Below are 18,974 nucleotides of genomic sequence, written 5' to 3'. Positions count from 1 at the left end.
ACCACTCTCCAGATACACTTGACTACAACCCCTGAAGCTCTAGCTTATGAGAACAAGCCAGGATGTAACATGCAGGTGGGGAACTTGAACTATGCAGGCAGCAGTAAAGGATGATAGGAGTGGGAGTCCATAACATCTGGAGGGCCACAAGTTGCCTGAACTAGAACCACAGTCCAATCCTGGTTTGTCCTCTCCAAAAGTGGTTTGAACAGAACACATCACAGTTCCCAGGTTCAAATATCAAAAAGGATCGTGGTGTTTAAAGCCAGAAATGAACCTTCTGAGCTTCTCCATCAGCAAGAAAAGAGGAGGAAAAGAGAGGAGGAGGAGGCATCTACAAGCTTGGTTAAGGGGAAATGACAGTAGCTCAAGGAGTCTAAATTAATGAAGATGGAAGAAAGCTGAGTCTTGATATTAGCATGTCATCCATGCCCATCCCCATCCACAACCTCATCTGGTACTAGTTTCATTCCATGCCATCTTAGCGGACCATAGGAGAAAGGAAAGAAATCTTACCCAGTATTTGATGACCCAACCTGAATTCCCAAAGTTATACATGGTTTGGAAAGGTAAATGTTGGGTTCAAAGACATTACTTACTCTTTTGCCTGGTTCTCCTTGCTCACCTTTTTCACCTTTGCCACCACCAGGAAAGCCCTGAAAACAGAGAACACCACCCTGCCATCAGTCCATCTGCATAACGGCTTGAAGACTTCTACTGATACTTCAAAGCAATGCAAAGGAGGTTACTTACAGGAAGACCTGGTGGCCCAGGAAGGCCGGGGGGCCCTCGTTCACCTGGAACACCCTGTCAAGCATGAGGGGAGGTAGAGAAAATATGTTATTTAGCAAAAACCTGTCCTCTGGGAGAACTTCATTTTCACCCCCATACAAACTACCATTCTTCACGTGGACCAGTGACATTTAGTAATCTAGAGATTACTTCCAGAGAAGCAGCAAGAAGCCTTGCTGGGCTCTAGAAACCAGTGGACTTTCCATTGGGTCAAGAAGGTTCCCCAAACACACATTTCACCAGCAAGGACTACAGAGCGGAGTCTGTGACATTCGTTGCCTTAAGGGAGGCGCAATGGCCCAGTTCGCATGACTACCGTGGCTAGCTGGTAGTGTTTTTCCCTTCAGTGACTGCGTGAACCTAGTCAGTGAACTGTTTCATGCATAATTCTAACCTATGGCTTATTTTAACCATGGGTTGTTGAGTTCTGGGTGGTCACCGTGTGCAAAGCCAGTCACATACAACCATAGTTTGTTAACCACAAACAAACCCAGAAAGTGAAGCCCTGGTTTTATTGTTGGGTTGTGATTTCTGGGTTCATTATACCTACCATGGGTTAGGTATGGGCTATTGTGTTGTGTGAAGCCTATGATTATGTAAGAACCCAAAGCAACAGGTTGTTTCACCATCTGCAGAGGTAGTGGACAAGAGATATTACATGTTATTGGCATCCTTTTGGTTTGCCAGATGAAATTTTCCTGCTTAATTTAACTCCTTCAAAAAATAACGAGCTGATTTACAGGAGGCCAGGGGGACATTTGCAGCTGAAAACATTTCATTCCTTAGTTGGTTTTGAGGAAGGAATAAAATGAAACACCATCTGGAGATTTCAACAGCTATATCCACCACCATCAGAATGCTCTATCTTCATTTCTGTATATGTTAAGCCTGCTACACACAGTGCTTTTGGGCAATCTTGTGTTATTTTCACATGCAGTTTTTAAGTGTCCTTGTTTTAATACACCAGGGCATCATGTTCTATCAGTAATAATACCCACGTTGCTTTTTCTTCTTGCTTTTTTTTTTTTTTTTTGGTGTTTTTACAGGTTGCTTTGATCAGGTCTATCCTTGCTGCTTTTTTGAGGACTCACAGGAGTGCCTCCCATCACTCACCTGATCTCCTTTCTGAAATTCGACGTCATCTGGTCTTTTCTGCTCTCCGATCTGTCCTGGAGGCCCAGGAGGTCCTTGTAGTCCCTGTTCACCCTAACTCCCCCAGGAGACAGCAGGACATGTTGATTATATCCAGTCTCCTCATACGATAAGCCAACAAACCCAAGGTCAATCTTCCACTCTTACCTTTTCTCCTTTGGGCCCTTGGAAGTTCAAGCCCATATTGCCCTAAAAAGAGCAGCAGTGGTTATAATGATGAGTGCAAAGAAATGTACAACAGTAAAGGAACATCAAAGCCCTAAAATGAAGCCATACCTTTGGGCCTGGTAGTCCTGGCTGACCAGGAGGTCCCTGCAAATGAGAAACGTGTCCGTCAATTTCTCAGGAGTACTTCTGCAGCCCTGGTGGTAGTTTTGAGAAGCACAGCATGGAGCAAGTTGCCATGACCTGACATTGTACACATTTGGGAAGACCTTGACAGCTTGCTTATTTACTTTGGCCTCCTACGGGTTGGGTTGGCTTGCAGCTGCCACTGCATGCGTTTGGTTGCATCTTGGGTCAGTATTTGCTGTTTTTGCTAATTTGGCACATTTTACCATGGTGCTCCACCTTGGAAGAGCTCCTAGTTGAAAGACAACTAAGAAATAGTTTAAGAAAACTGACCAACCAAGCACAGCAAGCACTTCCAGTCTAGTTACTAGTGCAGCTTGGATAGCAAACATGCTTTTGTAGTAAACCAGTTGGAATATACGGAGTTGTAACAGATGTGGAAAGGAGGTGGTGACGTAGCCTTCACCAAACTAGGGCCTTCCAGGTGCTCTGGAGTTCACCTTCCATCAACTCCAGTCAACATGGCTAATGGTCAGGAATGCTGCGTGTTCTAGTCCAAAGTATCTGTTGGACACTAGATCAGGGAAAGATGCTTTAAGTCTTTGCAACGGGATGGTGCAGAGGTTTAAATACAATCATGGAATGCATGGGCAGATTGAAGGACTATCTGAAATGGGCCAGCCTGATGTTCTCTCTCGCTCTGTTTTGCATGCAATGTGTAAATGTGTGATACGTTGCCCCAGGAATGCAGAAACTCTGATCATTTCCATCTGGCTCTCCCAGATGCTCAGGCCCCTCAGCCCCAACCAGCAACCCATTTGGTGGCCTGCCAACGTTTGTTCAGTTTTCCCCATCTTAAGTGGCTGAAAAGCATTTCTTAAAGCTTAGTTACTGACTCTAAGAGCTTTAAGCTAAAACATGCTATATTTTTGGCAGGGCAGCAGCAATTCAGTGGCAGCTTTTTCCTGAGATTTATAGGAGCTATCCATGGTATTCCATTGTGGTAAACCTGTTCTGGATGTGGAATTCAGGACTATGGATAGCTCAGCATGAAAACCGCAATGGATAAAGAGCTCCATTGCCATAGGAGACACCTGCCCTGCCATGTCGCTATTTTGGCCCCGCTCCTTGGGCCCTCCGCCCTTGGCTCAGAGCTTCCCTGAAACATAGTCTGGCCCTTAGACCGAGAGGCTCAGCAGCCCTTTGCTGCTCTGCTTTAAATGGAGGCAGTAAAAGGGGCTGTAAGCTGGGTCCCATTTATATATCTCCGGAAAGGTGCTGAAGCCATTTGTTCCAGCACTCAGTTCCGGGAACATGAGTGCAAGGAGACTGTGTGTACTGTTCTTCCATGGAGAAACTCTACCAACAGGAGCACTGACACAAACCCCACCCCTTCTGTCTCTGCCAGTAGCTCTGCAATGAAAATATAGATTTGTTGTGCAGAGCTGGGTGAGAGAGGCATGGAGAAAGCCATCCCAGCTGCTTCCAAAAGTGCTAGAGAAGGGCCAGCTCAGGAGTTCTGAGCCTCATCGGGCTCCACTTACTTATTCCACAAGCTAGGCAGAGGACATCAAGGAAACATACCGTCAAGCCTGGTGGCCCGGGAGGACCGAGCGGGCCTGGTGCTCCAGGAGAACCTGGTGGTCCCTGCAGGAAGGAGAGAAGGAATGGTCAGAATTGCTCTGCCAGAAAAAGGTTGGACACTGCATGAGAAACTCTGCGGATGTGGGAGGATGGGGAAAGTACAAGGGCAGGATGGAGTAACTCTAGGCCAGAGGGAAGCCCTGCCATGCCTGGGGGCAGCAATGCTGCTCAGATACTTCTTTGGGCACCCACCAAGACCTTCTATGCCCCTTCTGCACTCTCCTTTACCTGTTCCACAGAAATGAATGACAAGGCCCAGCAGCCTACCTGAATGTAACACAAATATCACACACACTTCCCTACTTAGAAGAACCTGATCGTCTGGCTGTGAGCTTTTCCTAGCATTCACCTGCCTCCTTGTGGTTCTTACATGCGGCCTCAATTTAAAGGCAGGATCCATAACCACACTAAGAAAGTGTGGCTGGATAAGAACTTTGTTCAGTTCATTATTTTGATAAGAATGTACCGACATCCTCCAATGTCTTCTTATTCCATGTTCCAGGTCTGTGTGCCACTCACATTCTCAGCTGTTTCGTCATAGGGATCCCAAGGTAAGCAAAATTCAGAAGTGCTTTACTGTGGCGTTTTCCACACTGTGCAAACCAAAGTTAGCTTAAGCATCTCCACTGTTGTCTGTGAAAAACTACCACTGCCCCCAGTAGCTGCCCTTCAAGGGTTTCTCCTCCCCTGTTCCCACTGGAGGGATCCAATCTCTCCTGTGACATTAGCCTTGAAGAGGCTGGATGCATCTTAGTCTGGTGTCTCCATTTGGGCCATTCTGCATTGGGCGTCCATGCCAGGAGCCCAGATTAGTGAAAGGATCTGTCCTCCTGGTGGCACGGCTCACAGCTTCTCTGACACTCTCAACTCACCTTACACATTAAGGTGTGCACTCAGGAAGGTGACTTTTAAGTTTTAGCTGAACACACACAAGTTTTAGTAGCACTGTACCATTAAAATGCTCTGTATGTTACCGCATTTCCTCTCACCTTGGAGGAAAAGCAAGGAAAACAGTCATTTTAGTCAACTTACAGGGATTCCTGGCAGACCTGGATATCCTGAGTCACCTTTCTGTCCTGGTACCATGGACGTGATTATTTCACCTGGCTCGCCCTAAAAGGAAGACAGAACTGAGGAGGCAACTCTCAAGATGACTAAGAGGGAGAGATCAGAATGACAATTACTCTCCATGCATGTGAAAACAACCATTTATCTTATAGGAGCCAAACTGTTCAAAACCATTTCAACCATTCTCTCATTTACATTTTTTTCATGCAGCAACTCATCCATGATTCCTAAGTAAGCTCCTTTAATTGGCACGTGGCTTGGTTCATATGCAGTTTAAGCCTTAATAGTAGGATTCTCATTGCACAGAAAAAGCAGGATGGGGAAAGAGCTTTCAAAAACACTTAAGAACCTGAAATGGAAAGCAACAATGATGAGCATTTATAAGTTGTCATATTTGCTAACATACCATCAAGTCAGGGAATATAGATCATAGGAACATGATATGATTGCGTTTAAATTAAATGCAGTAATGCCGAAACAGGTTTTCTAATCCAGCTAGCTGAAATATTTTTGTAGTTATTGTTCATATTATGCATTTTATTTCTCTACCACCCAATGGCCAAAGTGAAAATCTTGGAACTTGGTAGCACAGATCCTATGCCAACCTGTGCTTGTTTAGACAAGCTGCCTGGAGCATGCTGGGAAACTTTTTGCTGTCTAAACATGAACCAGACTCTGCCTTTCCTTGCACAATTTAACCCATCATATTGGGGTTTTGCCTCCTGCCAGATGTTCAGCCCTACAGCTTCCATCCAGCAGAGCACAGAGAAGGGCAACAGTGGCGGTAGGGGGCAACCCACAAGGGCTGGAGCCTCAAATCTTTCATCCGGAGCCCTGAATCTCTGGGACATTGTCCACCTCGCTATTTTGCTAACTGGGGCACACTTGCTGCATTAATGGCCCAGGAGACTGATGCTCTCTGTTGCGTCTGATTCCCTTGAATTAGCTGGATTTTTGCCTTCATGTACACCTACAATTCTCTCTCTCTCTCTCTCTCTCTCTCTCTCTCTCTCTCTCTCTCTCTCTCTCTCTCTCACACACACACACACACACACACACACACAAGCATCATAGTTGCATTGCACACATTCCAGCACTCACTCACTCACTGGCACTTTCGCAGCCACACAAACCTGCTTGCTCACAGCTTCACCACTCGCCTTCCCTGCCAAAACAAGCAGGGAAGCAGGAAAATGCCCTTGAAACAGACTCTGAGGTCCCTGCTACAAAATCCTGATTCCTGCAGCAACTGAGGCAGCAGCCTTCAAACGCTTCTTCTAAGATGCTCCTCAAAGAAAGCGTTTCCTTTGGATCTTCTTGCCCCTCTGTGTGGAGATGCCGGCAGATTATTGACACCGGATGCAATTCCTACCCCATTCTTGCACTCCCTTGCAAGCGGCGATTGGGTTCCCCAAAGAGATCCATAAAATGCAGAACAGACATAATAGCTGTGAAAGCACAGAACAGCTTACCTTCAACCCCATGAGGCCAGGGGGACCCTGCATTAAAAAGGAAAAGGAAAAAAAATGTAGTAAATGAAGACTCATTTATATATTAAATTTTATCCCACCCCATTAGCCTCAAGGCTTCCTGGGCTGGTTACAAATAGAAACATACAATCAAATAACAAAATATCATAAAACGCTAATATAACAATATCAAAATCTAACAGCCAAACAAATAAAAACCACAAGAACCCACCAAGGAGTCTCCAGAGACTTTGTGCCCGAAACAACTTTTGGAGAGGGGCATGAAATACTGCCCTGGTGCCGGGGACGATGGACAGCAAAAGGAGAAGGAGAAGCAGAGGATGAGGTGGCTGGATGGGGCCACTGGGGCGGTGGGGGTGGGCTTGGGTGGACTCCAGGGATGGTGGAGGGCAGGAGAGCCTGGAGGAATGTTGTCCATGGGGCCGTGATGGGTCGGGCACGACTTTGCGACTAACAACAACAAGGAAATGCTGATTTCAATGAGTGGCCTCTTTTCTGCAGGATTTAAAAATGCACCCAGGAGGGCCAGCATCAAGGCTAGGCATGGTGGGGCCCAGGGACAAACACCTCCGGACTTGCTCCTCCTCTTCCCCATCACAACCTGCTTGTTTGCCCACCTCTCAGCTCTGGCCGAAACAACAGGGATGCGGAGCAGTGTGAGCTCATCCACAGGCCCTCTGATGATCTCAGGCCAAGAAGAGGCTCTGCTCTGTGATGGACACCCCATTCACCCCAGGGAGGGTCAACTCCTGCCCAATTTGTTGGTGGTTCGATGCCAGCCAAGGTGCTGTTTATTTTCCCAGGCTGCTTAGTCTTCCTGTTAACCCTGCTGATGGCTTTTCTCTGGCTCCTGAAACAATGTTAATGACTATTAATATTACCCCAATTTTCTGTATTTCCACAGGAGAATAGCTTACACCAAAACGTTCCTAAACAAGCTCAGAATTAGACACCACAAAACAAGTACACCCAAACTCTGTTCCTGAGCAAAGCCAGTGTAATGATTGCAGAAAAATGTTTTTTGTACTTACGGGGGGCCCCTGTAAGCCTGGAAATCCTGAACTACCGGGAGGGCCACGTTCTCCCTGCAGAGAGAGAATGAAAACTTAAAACAGACTGTTAAAGACTGTTGGCAGCTCAAAGATGTGCTTCTGCAAAATGGAGACTCGGCAAAGAAATTGGGGATGCTGCAACAGACCAGAAGCTCAAACTGCTTAAACAATGGAGCCATTCCCTGAGTCATTTCAAGATGAGGAAGAGACCATCAGTATTGTCTTGCATCACTTTTAGTAGATTTAATTGCAGCAGTGCTTCTGCAAAGCTTTGGAGTCCCCCGAGCATGGAGAAAGCACTGTCTTTTTTGGGTGGCCCCGTTTTGCTTCCCAGCTGATATGCACTTGACCATCCAAATCTGATCTTTGAGAAAATGATTAACACCTTTTATTAGCAGGGCAGCAAAGGTGGGGAACTATTCCAGACCCACCCACCAGAAGTCTTCTCCAAAGCCCCACCTCATGTGGTAATTTCATTTCACAGACAAAACAAAACCAAATGAGAAGCTGTACAACAATTTTCCATTCTGCTTTTGCACCACAAGGTTCACACAAGCCTCTCCAGCTCTGGCCTTGGGGTTGCTTTTCCTCTGTTTCTCTTGTGTTTATCATGTTTAAAGTATGTACTTCACTATTGTTTCTATCAGGTTTTATTAGTGATTGTAAGTTTGATTGCCCTTTCTTGGTAGGAAGGGGAGTGCAAATAAATGCATAAACTTCTCTAACAGGCATCCAGATGATGAACAACTTCATCATCTTGTTTCTCCCAAAAGGGACAAGGGGTCAAAATGAGGCCTGGATGCTCTGATCTTTGGAAAACAAATGGGCTAGAAATGAAAATGTAATGCATATTTTAAAAAATAGAGGTGTCACGCTATTGATTTGCCTTTGACAATAAAAAAAGCATTCAGAGCATGAATCAGGGGGAGAAGTCCCACGGCTATGTGCAGTACCCAGGACAACTGTCCATATTCCCCTGAAGTAAAACAGATCCTGATAAAAGACCACAATAATAAAGCTTGTTTTTATAGGCATGAAAAGCACAGTGAGGAACACTGGTCTCTGTCTGGGCCAATCTAAATAATGTGCGGGGGTTTTGTGAACCAAACTCCTTTCTTAAAACACAGCTGTGGGGAGACTCTGCTCCACATGATGTTTGGGGCCAAGATATGGGGAAAGCGAAAGAACAACACCCAGCCCTCTCTTGCATCCCGTGCCTGAGGCAGATCACCCTCACACTGCAAAGTTGTTATCAGCTGTGGAGCAGAGCAAAAATGTGGGCACAATTAGGGGCTTTTCAAGGAAGGAGAAAACAGCACAAAGCATTAGCAGTCCATTCCCCTCGGCCCTGCATTTTGGAGGAGTGGTGGAAAGATGCCTGCAGAGACCAGGAAAGGAATTTTCCTGAGTCCTCCCCGCCTCTATCCACCCTGCTTCAAGATGCCTTCAGTGGCAGGAGAACAAACTCCCACCTAGCAAAAAAGCACAGCATGTGAGCAGGGAGAAAAAGAGGGTCTCCACCCGTCCTTCCACCCTGCACAGGATGCTCATAACCCTCCAAGTTCAAGGCCTTTGGATCATCAAGTGTCTTCTCCTAAGAGTACCTTCTACCGTGAGAACCAGCATGATTCTATCCCAGGTGAGTGCTGCAGGAACTCCATAAAAATGGGTCTCACCTTTGTTCCGTTGCATCCTGGAATACCTGAAGGTCCCGGCGGCCCATCCTGACCTGGCAGCCCCTGAAAGGAAGGGCAGCAGGATCACATTTAGATGCATTTGTTTGAATTACAATTAATAAGCAGCGCATCATAATAAAGATAAATATGATGGTCTGCTTAAACGTTTTACCTGGCAGCTAAACATATACAGGGAAGATACCAGGAGAATCTCCCTGGGAAAAGAGTTCTCTGGCTCCTCGCATCCTTGTGTTCCGGAAGTGGAACCCGGAGAAGTGCCTCAAAGGGGAACTCAGCAACAAGGCGGATACACAGTATAACAATGCATATGTAAAAAGTTTTTTAAAGTGTTATGAAAACTCTTTAAAAGTGCACTTACAGGAAGTCCCGGCGTTCCTGGGAAACCTGGTAGACCTGGAGGTCCCTAGAGTGAGACATAACCACATTTGTGCTTAGAGACAATGGAGGGATAAACTGTTGCTTTTAGAATTACCGGCTTAGTCTAAGACTGTAGTTGGACTGTACAAGGGCGATTCCGCTTGCTGTGTAGTAAAGAAACGGGGGAGGTGATGTCAGCTTTGGTGTCCGGGTGGCCTTTTAGAGCACGTTCTGGGCTCCCACCATGAGAGTGAAAACCAGGCTGTGTGTGCGGTTTGCGGATGGGTTTGCAAGGAGCAGCAGAAGGCCAAGATTGCTCAGGTGACTTTTGCAATTATTTTTCTGCAGGAAAGCCTGCATTTTTAAAAGAGAAATTGAGACAAACAAAGGAGGGCAGGCATGAGCCAAATGTAAAGTTTAAGCTTAAATAACCCTAGGAAGCATAAGTACCCAGGCAGACAGATCTCCAGGAATGCTAATCAAGGGAAGCACTCTGTGTGGTCATGTCTTGTATTTACAAATCTCCTGATAAAAGCTGCCAGTAGCTGTGCTCCTCCTATCTTGTATTTCGAAGTAGCACAGTTCAAGGAAAGCTGTCGCACCACGTGGGTAGATTAGCACTAAGATGAGAACCAGAAAAATCACAAGAATGATAAACCATCAATTGGCAGGGAGAGAAGGTGACTCGAGAAAGCTCTGACTTGTTTGGGTTATGCAACATCTGCTCTGAGTCGGCAACGGGGTGCGGGAGAGTTCAGTGTGGATGCAATGCGAGGTCTCTCCGTTTAGGGCACTTCAGACAGGAAGGCTGAGGGCCACGTTCAGACATTGCGAAGCTTTCTGGTGAATGTGCCAGCATATATTTGGCCACTGGGGTGCTCGGCGATGGTTACGGAGTCAGGAATTTTGTACGAACAAGTAAACAAGCGGAGGGGCAGGTGGCTCAGATGTCTCGCTGGCTCTCCCAGGAATCCAGAGTCGCTGGCCAAGAACAAACCCACCAGTGGTGGCTGCGTCCCCGTAGTCTTATCTTTCAAGGAAGTTTTATACACTGCTTTCCATGTTTTAAAGTATCTCTAAGCGCACAACTCTGGCTCATTGCCAGATGCTGGTGGGAGAGTCACGGGCACACTGGGCTGCCCCCTGCTGGCAGCTGGAGCCAAGTGGCAGGGCCAAGGAGCCCGGAGGAGCCAGTTGGCCCATTCATGACGAGCCAACGTTCTTCAGACCTTCTTCTTCATCTGAATGCAGACTACAGAGGACCTCATCCTCAGTTACACAGCTGCAGATGCAAGCACGAAGGCACTGAGGATAATTCAGGCTTTATGACGCATGCATCCGTAAGAAGTAGGTGTGCTGCATGGACTCTTTGTGGTAATTTGTATTAGTTAAAAAATAAGTCTCTCTCTGTATCACCCCTGTAACTAGGGATGTATAGATTTAGTTAAACCCATTCTTTTCTGTTCTGTAGATTGCCAGGCATTTTCATTCCATTCTCTGTATCTTGTCAGAACTCAATGTTGACTCCAAAGTTCAAATTCCCCAAACTTGAAAAGTCCACCATGGCTTTTACTCCAACCCTGCGGAACTGCGTTCTGGATAATGCAAACGTTACTCACTCTAATTCCCTTGGGTCCGCCAGGTCCTGGAAGTCCAACGTCCCCCTGAGAAATAGAGAGGAAAATGGATGAATGATGCATGCCACAGAATACATATAGAATGGAGAGCTCACTTTAAGCACAGGCATGGAAGGGCTTGTGTTCCCAAGTGAGTAAATTGTGATTCCACCCTAAACTGGGCTTTAGTGAGTGGTTCTATTTCTGTGCTACCTTTCTAGATCCAGCAAAGGCAGTTTGCAAACATTTCCAATAAAAAAACCTTCCTCAAATAAGAAACCTATTGAACAACACAAGAAAACATCACAATGCCTATAAACAGCCCAGTTAAACAGGTATCTCTTGACTCATTCCTGGATGCAGGAACACCTGATGCCATTCCTTGAGTTACTCACTTTTTCACCTCTTGGTCCAGCAGGTCCTTCTGGTCCAGGAAATCCAGGTAAACCTGGTTGGCCTTCTAAACCCGGGAACCCTCTTTCACCCTGCGAAAGGAAAAAAAGGATATTAAAAAGGGAAACGGCACAGAGGCCGTGGAGTTGGTTACATAGCTCCTGCTTGCTGTGAGAAAACAGGGCTATAGAGGTAGACAGGAGCAGGGGAGGCTGGAGTGCAAGTCCCCGATCAGGCCGGACAAGTTGAAGAAGGCGGTTTTAAGAAAGGAGATGTTGTTGTCATGCACCATCAAGTCATCTCCAATTCATGGCAACCCTCAGAACAAAAGCCCTCTAAAAGGCCCGTCTCTCCATCGTAGCAACATGGCAGTAAATTCCATGTTGATTATGCTTCCTTTTCTATGTCCTCTGTTTCCTGCTAATTGGTCTATTTCACTGGGTGGCCAGAGTTCTATTATTGAGAAAAGCTGGGCAAAAAGTGAGTTCCATCTGCTTTATCATAGAATCATAGAACAGCAGAGTCGGAAGGAGCCAAGAAGGAGCCATTCGGGTCCCTGCTGTTGCAGGACACCAAGTCACACCCTCCCACTCCGATGGCTGTCCAGTTTCTTTCTGAATGTCTCCAGTGTGGGACAGCCCACCACCTCTCTGGGCAGCTGGCCCCACTGTTGTATTTCTGTATTCAAGAAAAGTCAGGAAACTTTTCCTGATTCTAGCCTGAAACTGGTTTGTCTGCCAACCATGCTCTCTCTCTCCCTCTCTCCTTACAACGGGGGTTCAAATGAAACATGCAGTCACAGTAAATTAGTTTAGTTAGAATTGCAGTAGCACCACCTCATCTGACCTTTCATGGCTGCCAAGAAGGCTCAGCCTTGGGGCGTAGCATGCTTAGGTATGCAGTGAACCTTTGGAAAGCACAGTTGTCAACCTATGATCTCATTCATTCGAGCCACCGGCTAGAAAGGCGCAGCCCTGTGGCCGGCTGTATGAAAGCACCCCCAGTGCTCCACTGTGAAACATGGACTGGAACAGTCCGGCCCAGTCTGGGAACTGTTGGATAAAACCTGCACAGCCTTTCTCAAACTGGTGTCTTTTTGACACTTGGGACTTCTCTGCCCACCCATCCCAGCCAATGCTCAGGAAAGCTAGGAGTTCCAGTCTCAAGTAGCTGAAGGCTGCTGGGGAAAGCTGAACTTGAAGAAGTTAAATTCTGCTTTCCAAGTATGTTTGGAAAGTCAGATTCCAACCCACAATTGTTGGGGTCAGATTACTTTTACACAAAGGCACACCTATTTAATGCGCACACACATGATTTGCATTGCTTAACATTGTGGATATGGAGTGAGATTTTGTGAAGACATTCGTTGCACTGTTTTTATTCTATAAGCTTCCACGGGAAGCCAACGGTTTTGAAAAGTAGCTAAGAAATTAATCTAATTCTTATGATCCTTGCCCCTTTGATCATGACAAGGTTTAGCTGCTCTCTGATATGCCGGATTATTTAAAAGGCATTACAGTGTAAACCTTTTTGGCTCGAGAAACACACTACATGTATATCCTTTTATATGAAATTAAAAAGAATACTGCTCTTTGCATCACTTCCACCCCGAAAGTAAGAGTTGAGAGACCTCAAGGAGACAGAGAGAGTTTGAATGGACGCTTTTCAAGATGACTTTGCTCACCTTTTCTCCTTTTTGCCCACTGCAGTCACATTTGGATCCTGACGAGCAGCCATGGCAAGCCTAGATCCGAGAAAAAACAAAATGAAATAAGGGTAGGCCGATTTAAATCCAGGCAATCGGAATCCTTGGCTGAGATCACTTTGGCCCTTGAGATGCCATCATGCACTTCCTGAATGAGGCTGCAAAGTTGCCACTCAACCATATGCATTTATAACTCAAGAGGGTGATCCGGACTCTCCAGGAAACCAAAGATCTAACCCCATTAAGAGACCCAGATCTATGGGGCCTGTGTTGCTTTTTAAGGAGAACAGCATCTCCTTTGTCTTTAGATGACCTAAAACATGTTGCAACATGTCTAAACCACGGTAAAGAAATGGCTCTTCCAAAGTAGATCAATGTCAACTGATCCTTCACCGAAAATCCACCAACTTGGCACGAATTGTAGGTTGGGAGATGGTGGAGATAAACTCTTAGAAGGAAGGGGAATGAGTGGCTCTGAGAATATGCCAGTCCAAGAATTTGTTTTCAAAACAAGCACCATGTGTCGGATGGTCCTTCCACAAACAATCCACCCAGCTCAACTAATCCAAACACATGGTGGATCCAAACTCATGAGCAGGATGTTCACATCCTGCCTTCCTTTACAACAGGCTGCTCAAGGCGTCTCTGTCTGACAACCAGCCTGCAAACAGATCAGCCGAAATGCAGCCTGTGAGCTCTCCAACCAAGCAGTGACCTGAGGCCAAGTCTCCTCCCAACACACCAGCCTTCCTCAACTTGGGGTCAGCCAGATGTTTTGGACAGCTACCCTCCGGTACTCAGCCTTGTGAGTTGGGATTGCTGGGAGTTGTCATCCCAAGCATCTGCAGATCGCCACAGGCCAAGTGTGTTGAACCTCTTTCCATCGCTGAGCTGCACTCCAGTGGCTGGACGGAGGCAAAAGGAGCCCAGGCCAAAATGCCGAAACTGCCAGGACAGGTCAGCTGGAAGCTCTTCCTACCACAAACTAAGCTAAGTGCCAGAATCTTACTTCTCCTACACAAATCCTGGAAGGCTTTTCTCAGTTCGGGTCACATTTCTGAGTTGGAAAAAAGCACAAAGAAATGATCAGCAGCTACAATTGGGGCTGTTCAGCACAGAAAAATGGCAGGTAAGAAGGGGCATGATGGAGGTGTTTAAAAGGATGCACGGTGTGAGGAGGAAGAACGGGAGATGTTTTTCTTGCTCTCCCAGAACACTTGAACCCGTAATCACCCCATGAAGCTGACTGGTGGGAAATTTTAGGCAGAGAAAAGGAAGTAGTTCCTCATATAATGCATGGTTAAACTGGAATTTACTGCCATGGGAAGTGGTGATGGCCGCCAGTCTGGATGGCTTTCAAAGGGTGTGGACAGATTCATGAGGCAGGGGGCTCTCCATGGCTGCCACTCTTGCTGGCTAAGGGCTGCTTCCTTCATGAGAAGTGGCCCGCCTGCCTATCCCGGTTGCTGAGGAGCTGGGTAGCAGGGGGTCTTGCACCCATCCTGCTTGAGCTGGTTTGCCATCATGAGTATGGAGTGCTGGACTGGACAGACCTTTGGCTTGCTCCAACATGGCTTCTCTTCCTTGTGTTCTTACTTTGACCTTTAGAATGGGAAAAGCGGGGGGACTTGCCTTCTGGGAAGGGCCATATTGGAGCCCCTTGGGGGCCACATTTGGCCACAAGCAAGGGGTTCAACAACCCTGCCATACAGACACCCAGCACTGGCGTCCATGCGTTGCTCTCAACCACGAAGGGGAAGCAGTGGTGTCCCACAGGCAGCCCAGTTCCTGGCTCCACTATCAGCAAAGAGCTCTATACGCTTTGGGCTTCAACCCGAACGTTCAAGGAGCTCTCCACAGTGCTGAACCTACACAGGGGACAGAGGCCGGCACCTCACACTAACACCTGGGGCAGATACTCACACTGGAAGTGCCAGCCGCCGCTGCCCACAAGCTCCTTCCTCCGATCACTCCTGCAGCTGCTTATCTGAGCACGTGGGACTGCGCCTGCAGCTTCTGCACCAGCTGCCTCAGGGCCAAGCTGGACGACACGTGAAATCTGTGCCCAGGAGATTTAGCCACGCCATACAAATCGCAAGCAAAATCTGTTTCGTTCCGGGCTGCAATAAGCACTGCAGTCAATAGGTGGCGCTTTCTGCTCACAATTGGGAGAGCGAATTTCCCCAAGTCCATCCGGTTCTGAAGGCAAACGCACTTGTCTTCTTTCTCCTGTCCAGCCATGTCATACAAGACACATTTACCACCAAAGGTAAACAGACCAACATTTCGCATGCCTTGGAAGCTCAGCTGGCGTCCCAGCAGTTAGAATTTTGGATGCTGCCTCAAGCGACCTACATTTCAATCCCAGTTTGCTATCCTGTTTTCTGTTTCACTGCAACTCTTGCTCTCTCCTTGCACTAATTAGTTAGGACACATAGAAATGGGGAAGATATACAAAAATCACATCCCTATCACGGTGCAAATGAGAATATGCCCCCCATGGAAAACTACAATTTACAAATGGCAAAATTCACCATTAGTATTACATGATCATATTAACTAAAGAAAACTCAATGAAAGTGAGGGGAACCTTTTGGTTTAACATGTTTTGAGGGCTTTCCATGTTCAAACTCTAAATTACCAAGAAATTGGACGCATGATAACTAAGCAACATGCTTCTGGTATGATTATGCAATGTTGCAGTTATGCGGTACAAAACATTTTTATTTAATCATTGTAATATTTTTAATCCGCACAACAAGAAGTGTTCCCTGGGAAAATGGCAGCACTTAAAATAGAGCTAGAAGAATGAAGTACAATGCAAAAAGACACATAGGCCAGGAATAAACAAAAACGTCTATCAGAAAAGCTGCAAGAAATAAGTAAATCAAAATATGCTGCAGACCTTGCATAAAAGAGACAGTGGGGTGTATTGATTAAGAGTGTGGGCCTAGGACTCAGGCGATCCGGGTTCTAGTCCCCGCTCAGCCATGGAGCCAACTGGGTGGCTTTGGGCCAGTCACAGACTCTCAGCCCAACCTACCTCACAGGGCTGTTGCCGTGAGGACAAGACTGAAAAGAGGAGAATTTTGTAAGCTGCCTTGAGTTCTTTGAAAGGAAAAAGAGATACCACATGAATGCAATAAATAAACAAACACCCAGCTCCTTAGCAATACAGTTACAAGCAAGAGGATCATACAAATCAAGACATCAGCCAAGTTCTACCAACTAAAATACGCAATTGTGTTCTTACAGTGCAATCCACGCAATCCATACAAAACAAACAGCTGTTTGAGAAACTGTACACTTGAAATGATTTGAGTACGTCCACCATGCCGAGGAGAACTCAGACATTCCTTCTTCTGTGAGAAAGGCAACATTCCAGGCCACAGAAAAATTGCAAATGTCAAGCGCTAAGTATTTGTATTAAAATGAGTTCTCTCATCAAAGGCACCTTTATAGTTGATCCAAAAGATACTCAGTCCATTACAGCTGTGACTTAGAACAGCAGTTAATGAAAAAATATGTGCATTCCAACAAACCATCGCTCAGGAAAGAGTTACAAATTAACTTTTCCTGCATCACATGAGCAGGGGCATTTCTCCCACTCCTCCACAGCATCACCAGCTCTCCAAAGACCTGAGAAAGGAAATGCAACTCTGCAAGTCCAATAGTCCATGGCAAAGAAACCCCTTTATTAGGATCAGCTGGAAAATAATAGCAAGCTTTGGAGTTCTCCAGAACACCTTGACAGAAGCAGATGTTAAGCAGAAGGCAGAGGAAGGAGGAGAAAAAGCTGCAAATCCCATAATTGTTCTACAGGTCTGCAGTTTGTAACACTCTCAAGCGGGTATGCCAAAGGAGTTTACAGACATAACTGATTTAGGGGACAAATTTTGGAAGTTTTTCCCATTTTGCAGAATATAACGTTGAGTATGACCTGAGATATGTTGCAGATCCTCAATCAAAACATGTTGTTCTGTTGGGTGGGATGCAGAGAACAAAAATAATGGAGCATTGTCATAATCTTCCTGCCGGCACAGATGGAAATGTAAGTTTTCGATAGTGAATACGGCAAAGGGGTAATTGGGTAGCATTACCTAGCAGTGTAATGCAGGCACGGATTTTCCCAAAGTAAAGTTGCCGTCTTCAGTATAGAATCCTGCTCCTAGCCAACTAAAATTGAATATTTGCCAAGACACACTTACAAGTTAGATGGATCTTATAACTTATTGTTAATTTTCTTTGTCGTCATAGTCTCCACTGAGCAGCAAAGCTGCCTAAACTTCTTTTTAAAAAAGCAAGCAACTTTTCTTAGCACCAGCTTCTGCAGCAAATGTAACACTGGTGCCCTCTTTGCTTAGATGCAGTGCAGCAGGGTTTTAAGTTTGCAAAAGTCCAGAGGAATTAGAAAGCAGTGGGAGGGGGGAATGGAAGCTAATCCTGAAAAGAGAACATTCTGTACTAAGTATCGCTCAAGTAAGCCGGAAAAATCCAGCTGTTTTCATCTCCAAGCTGCCTACGTGTGAACTGTCTTCCTCTTTTAAGTTACACTAAGGGAAGTGAGAGACCTATTGCCTACATGGAGGACAGAGGGAAGTCCCTGGCATGTAACCTGAGCAAATTGTCTTCTATCTCCCCAAGCTGCTTCTGCTGCACTAAGGTTTTAACCGTTTGATTGTTGGATGCAATGTTTTAGTTACTATTTAACTACTGCTCGGGTTTTAAAAATAGGGCTGCAAATCAGAGCCACATGTGCAACTACAATCAAATGATATCCCACAGCCGCATTAAAAACTTATCATAGGCTGCACAATGCCTGGGAGCGGAGGAAGTGTTGAACCGGGTGCCCAAGAGAGAACAGTGTTGGTACCGGGTGGGCCTTGAAGGGGAGTTAATGCTATCACCACTGAAAAGGCCCTCCACGTTTGCATGCAGAGGGGGCCCCTGGATGAATGTCGAAGTGGGGTCCTGATGGGCCAGGCATCCTGCCTTTCATAGCTCCATCCAGCCCCTCAAATCAGGCTCAGAAGCAAGTGGGATTATTTTAAGTGCAGAGCTTCTGGTCCCTGTTACTGAGTTGGCAGCCACATTTTATGCAAGCATCAGTTTCCTGTAGAACCTGTTGCAGTAACCTACCTTGGAGGTTACCCGACCTTATATTATGGGAGTCAGGTTATGGCTGTCCAGAGGGACTCCTTCTTTTTTGCATGACATAGATTCCACCCTGGGCAAGACTTAGGATTTAAAACAGGTGACCACGGAGTGTCTGCTAGCATTCATCCCAGGAATCAGAATGGGCCATCAGTAACAATCCCATACAAAAGACGGAAGAAGTCACAAGACTCTGCTCTACAGAGCCTCAATATTAAATCTTAAACAAATTGAGCCCAAAGTGTAGCGTTCCTCAAATATTTGCAAAAGATCTTATTCCCTAGGATTCCATCCAGTTCCCTGACTAAGTACTCACTCAATGGTGAGAACAAGAGGATTTCATGCACCAGTGCAGACTCCCCACTCAACAGCCAAATGGGGTGCATGGCACTCATTTGGCTCTGCAGAGGTCAAAAGCAGTTCTCCACTCCCTCCTCTCACAAAAGAGTCCCTGACGGACTCTATGTACATACATTAACTCGCTTCCAAAAAAGCCATTTTGCACAGACCAAGATGACATTAAGCCAAAAATACACTTGTGCTCTATAGAGTTGTAAAGATTT

The 18,974-nt window shown here is 46.2% G+C and overlaps 1 protein-coding gene across 4 annotated transcripts in view; it reads right to left on the bottom strand.

The window, feature by feature from the left end:
* COL4A5 (collagen type IV alpha 5 chain) overlaps nt 1-18,974 on the bottom strand; it is an 84,461-nt gene that overhangs the window by 43,269 nt on the left and 22,218 nt on the right. For 2 of the 4 annotated variants that reach the window (XM_044427238.1, XM_044427239.1), the window contains exons 2-15: nt 13,237-13,296; nt 11,555-11,644; nt 11,163-11,207; nt 9,545-9,589; nt 9,166-9,228; nt 7,469-7,522; nt 6,420-6,446; nt 4,912-4,992; nt 3,820-3,882; nt 2,221-2,256; nt 2,092-2,133; nt 1,906-1,998; nt 754-807; nt 600-656 (exon numbers count right to left, since the gene is read on the bottom strand). In XM_044427238.1, coding sequence (XP_044283173.1) covers nt 600-656; nt 754-807; nt 1,906-1,998; nt 2,092-2,133; nt 2,221-2,256; nt 3,820-3,882; nt 4,912-4,992; nt 6,420-6,446; nt 7,469-7,522; nt 9,166-9,228; nt 9,545-9,589; nt 11,163-11,207; nt 11,555-11,644; nt 13,237-13,296 — 810 coding nt within the window. Of the gene's footprint in view, nt 1-599; nt 657-753; nt 808-1,905; nt 2,062-2,091; nt 2,134-2,220; nt 2,257-3,819; nt 3,883-4,911; nt 4,993-6,419; nt 6,447-7,468; nt 7,523-9,165; nt 9,229-9,544; nt 9,590-11,162; nt 11,208-11,554; nt 11,645-13,236; nt 13,297-18,974 lie in introns of those variants that run through there. The other 2 variants (XM_044427240.1, XM_044427241.1) reach the window with 2 other exon arrangements.

This window comes from Varanus komodoensis, unplaced genomic scaffold (assembly GCF_004798865.1).
Source record: "Varanus komodoensis strain SLA01 unplaced genomic scaffold, ASM479886v1 scaffold18_3, whole genome shotgun sequence".
Taxonomy (NCBI): domain Eukaryota; kingdom Metazoa; phylum Chordata; class Lepidosauria; order Squamata; family Varanidae; genus Varanus; species Varanus komodoensis.
Note: the sequence above shows the minus strand (reverse complement) of the source record. Positions and strands in the feature narration are given on the sequence as shown.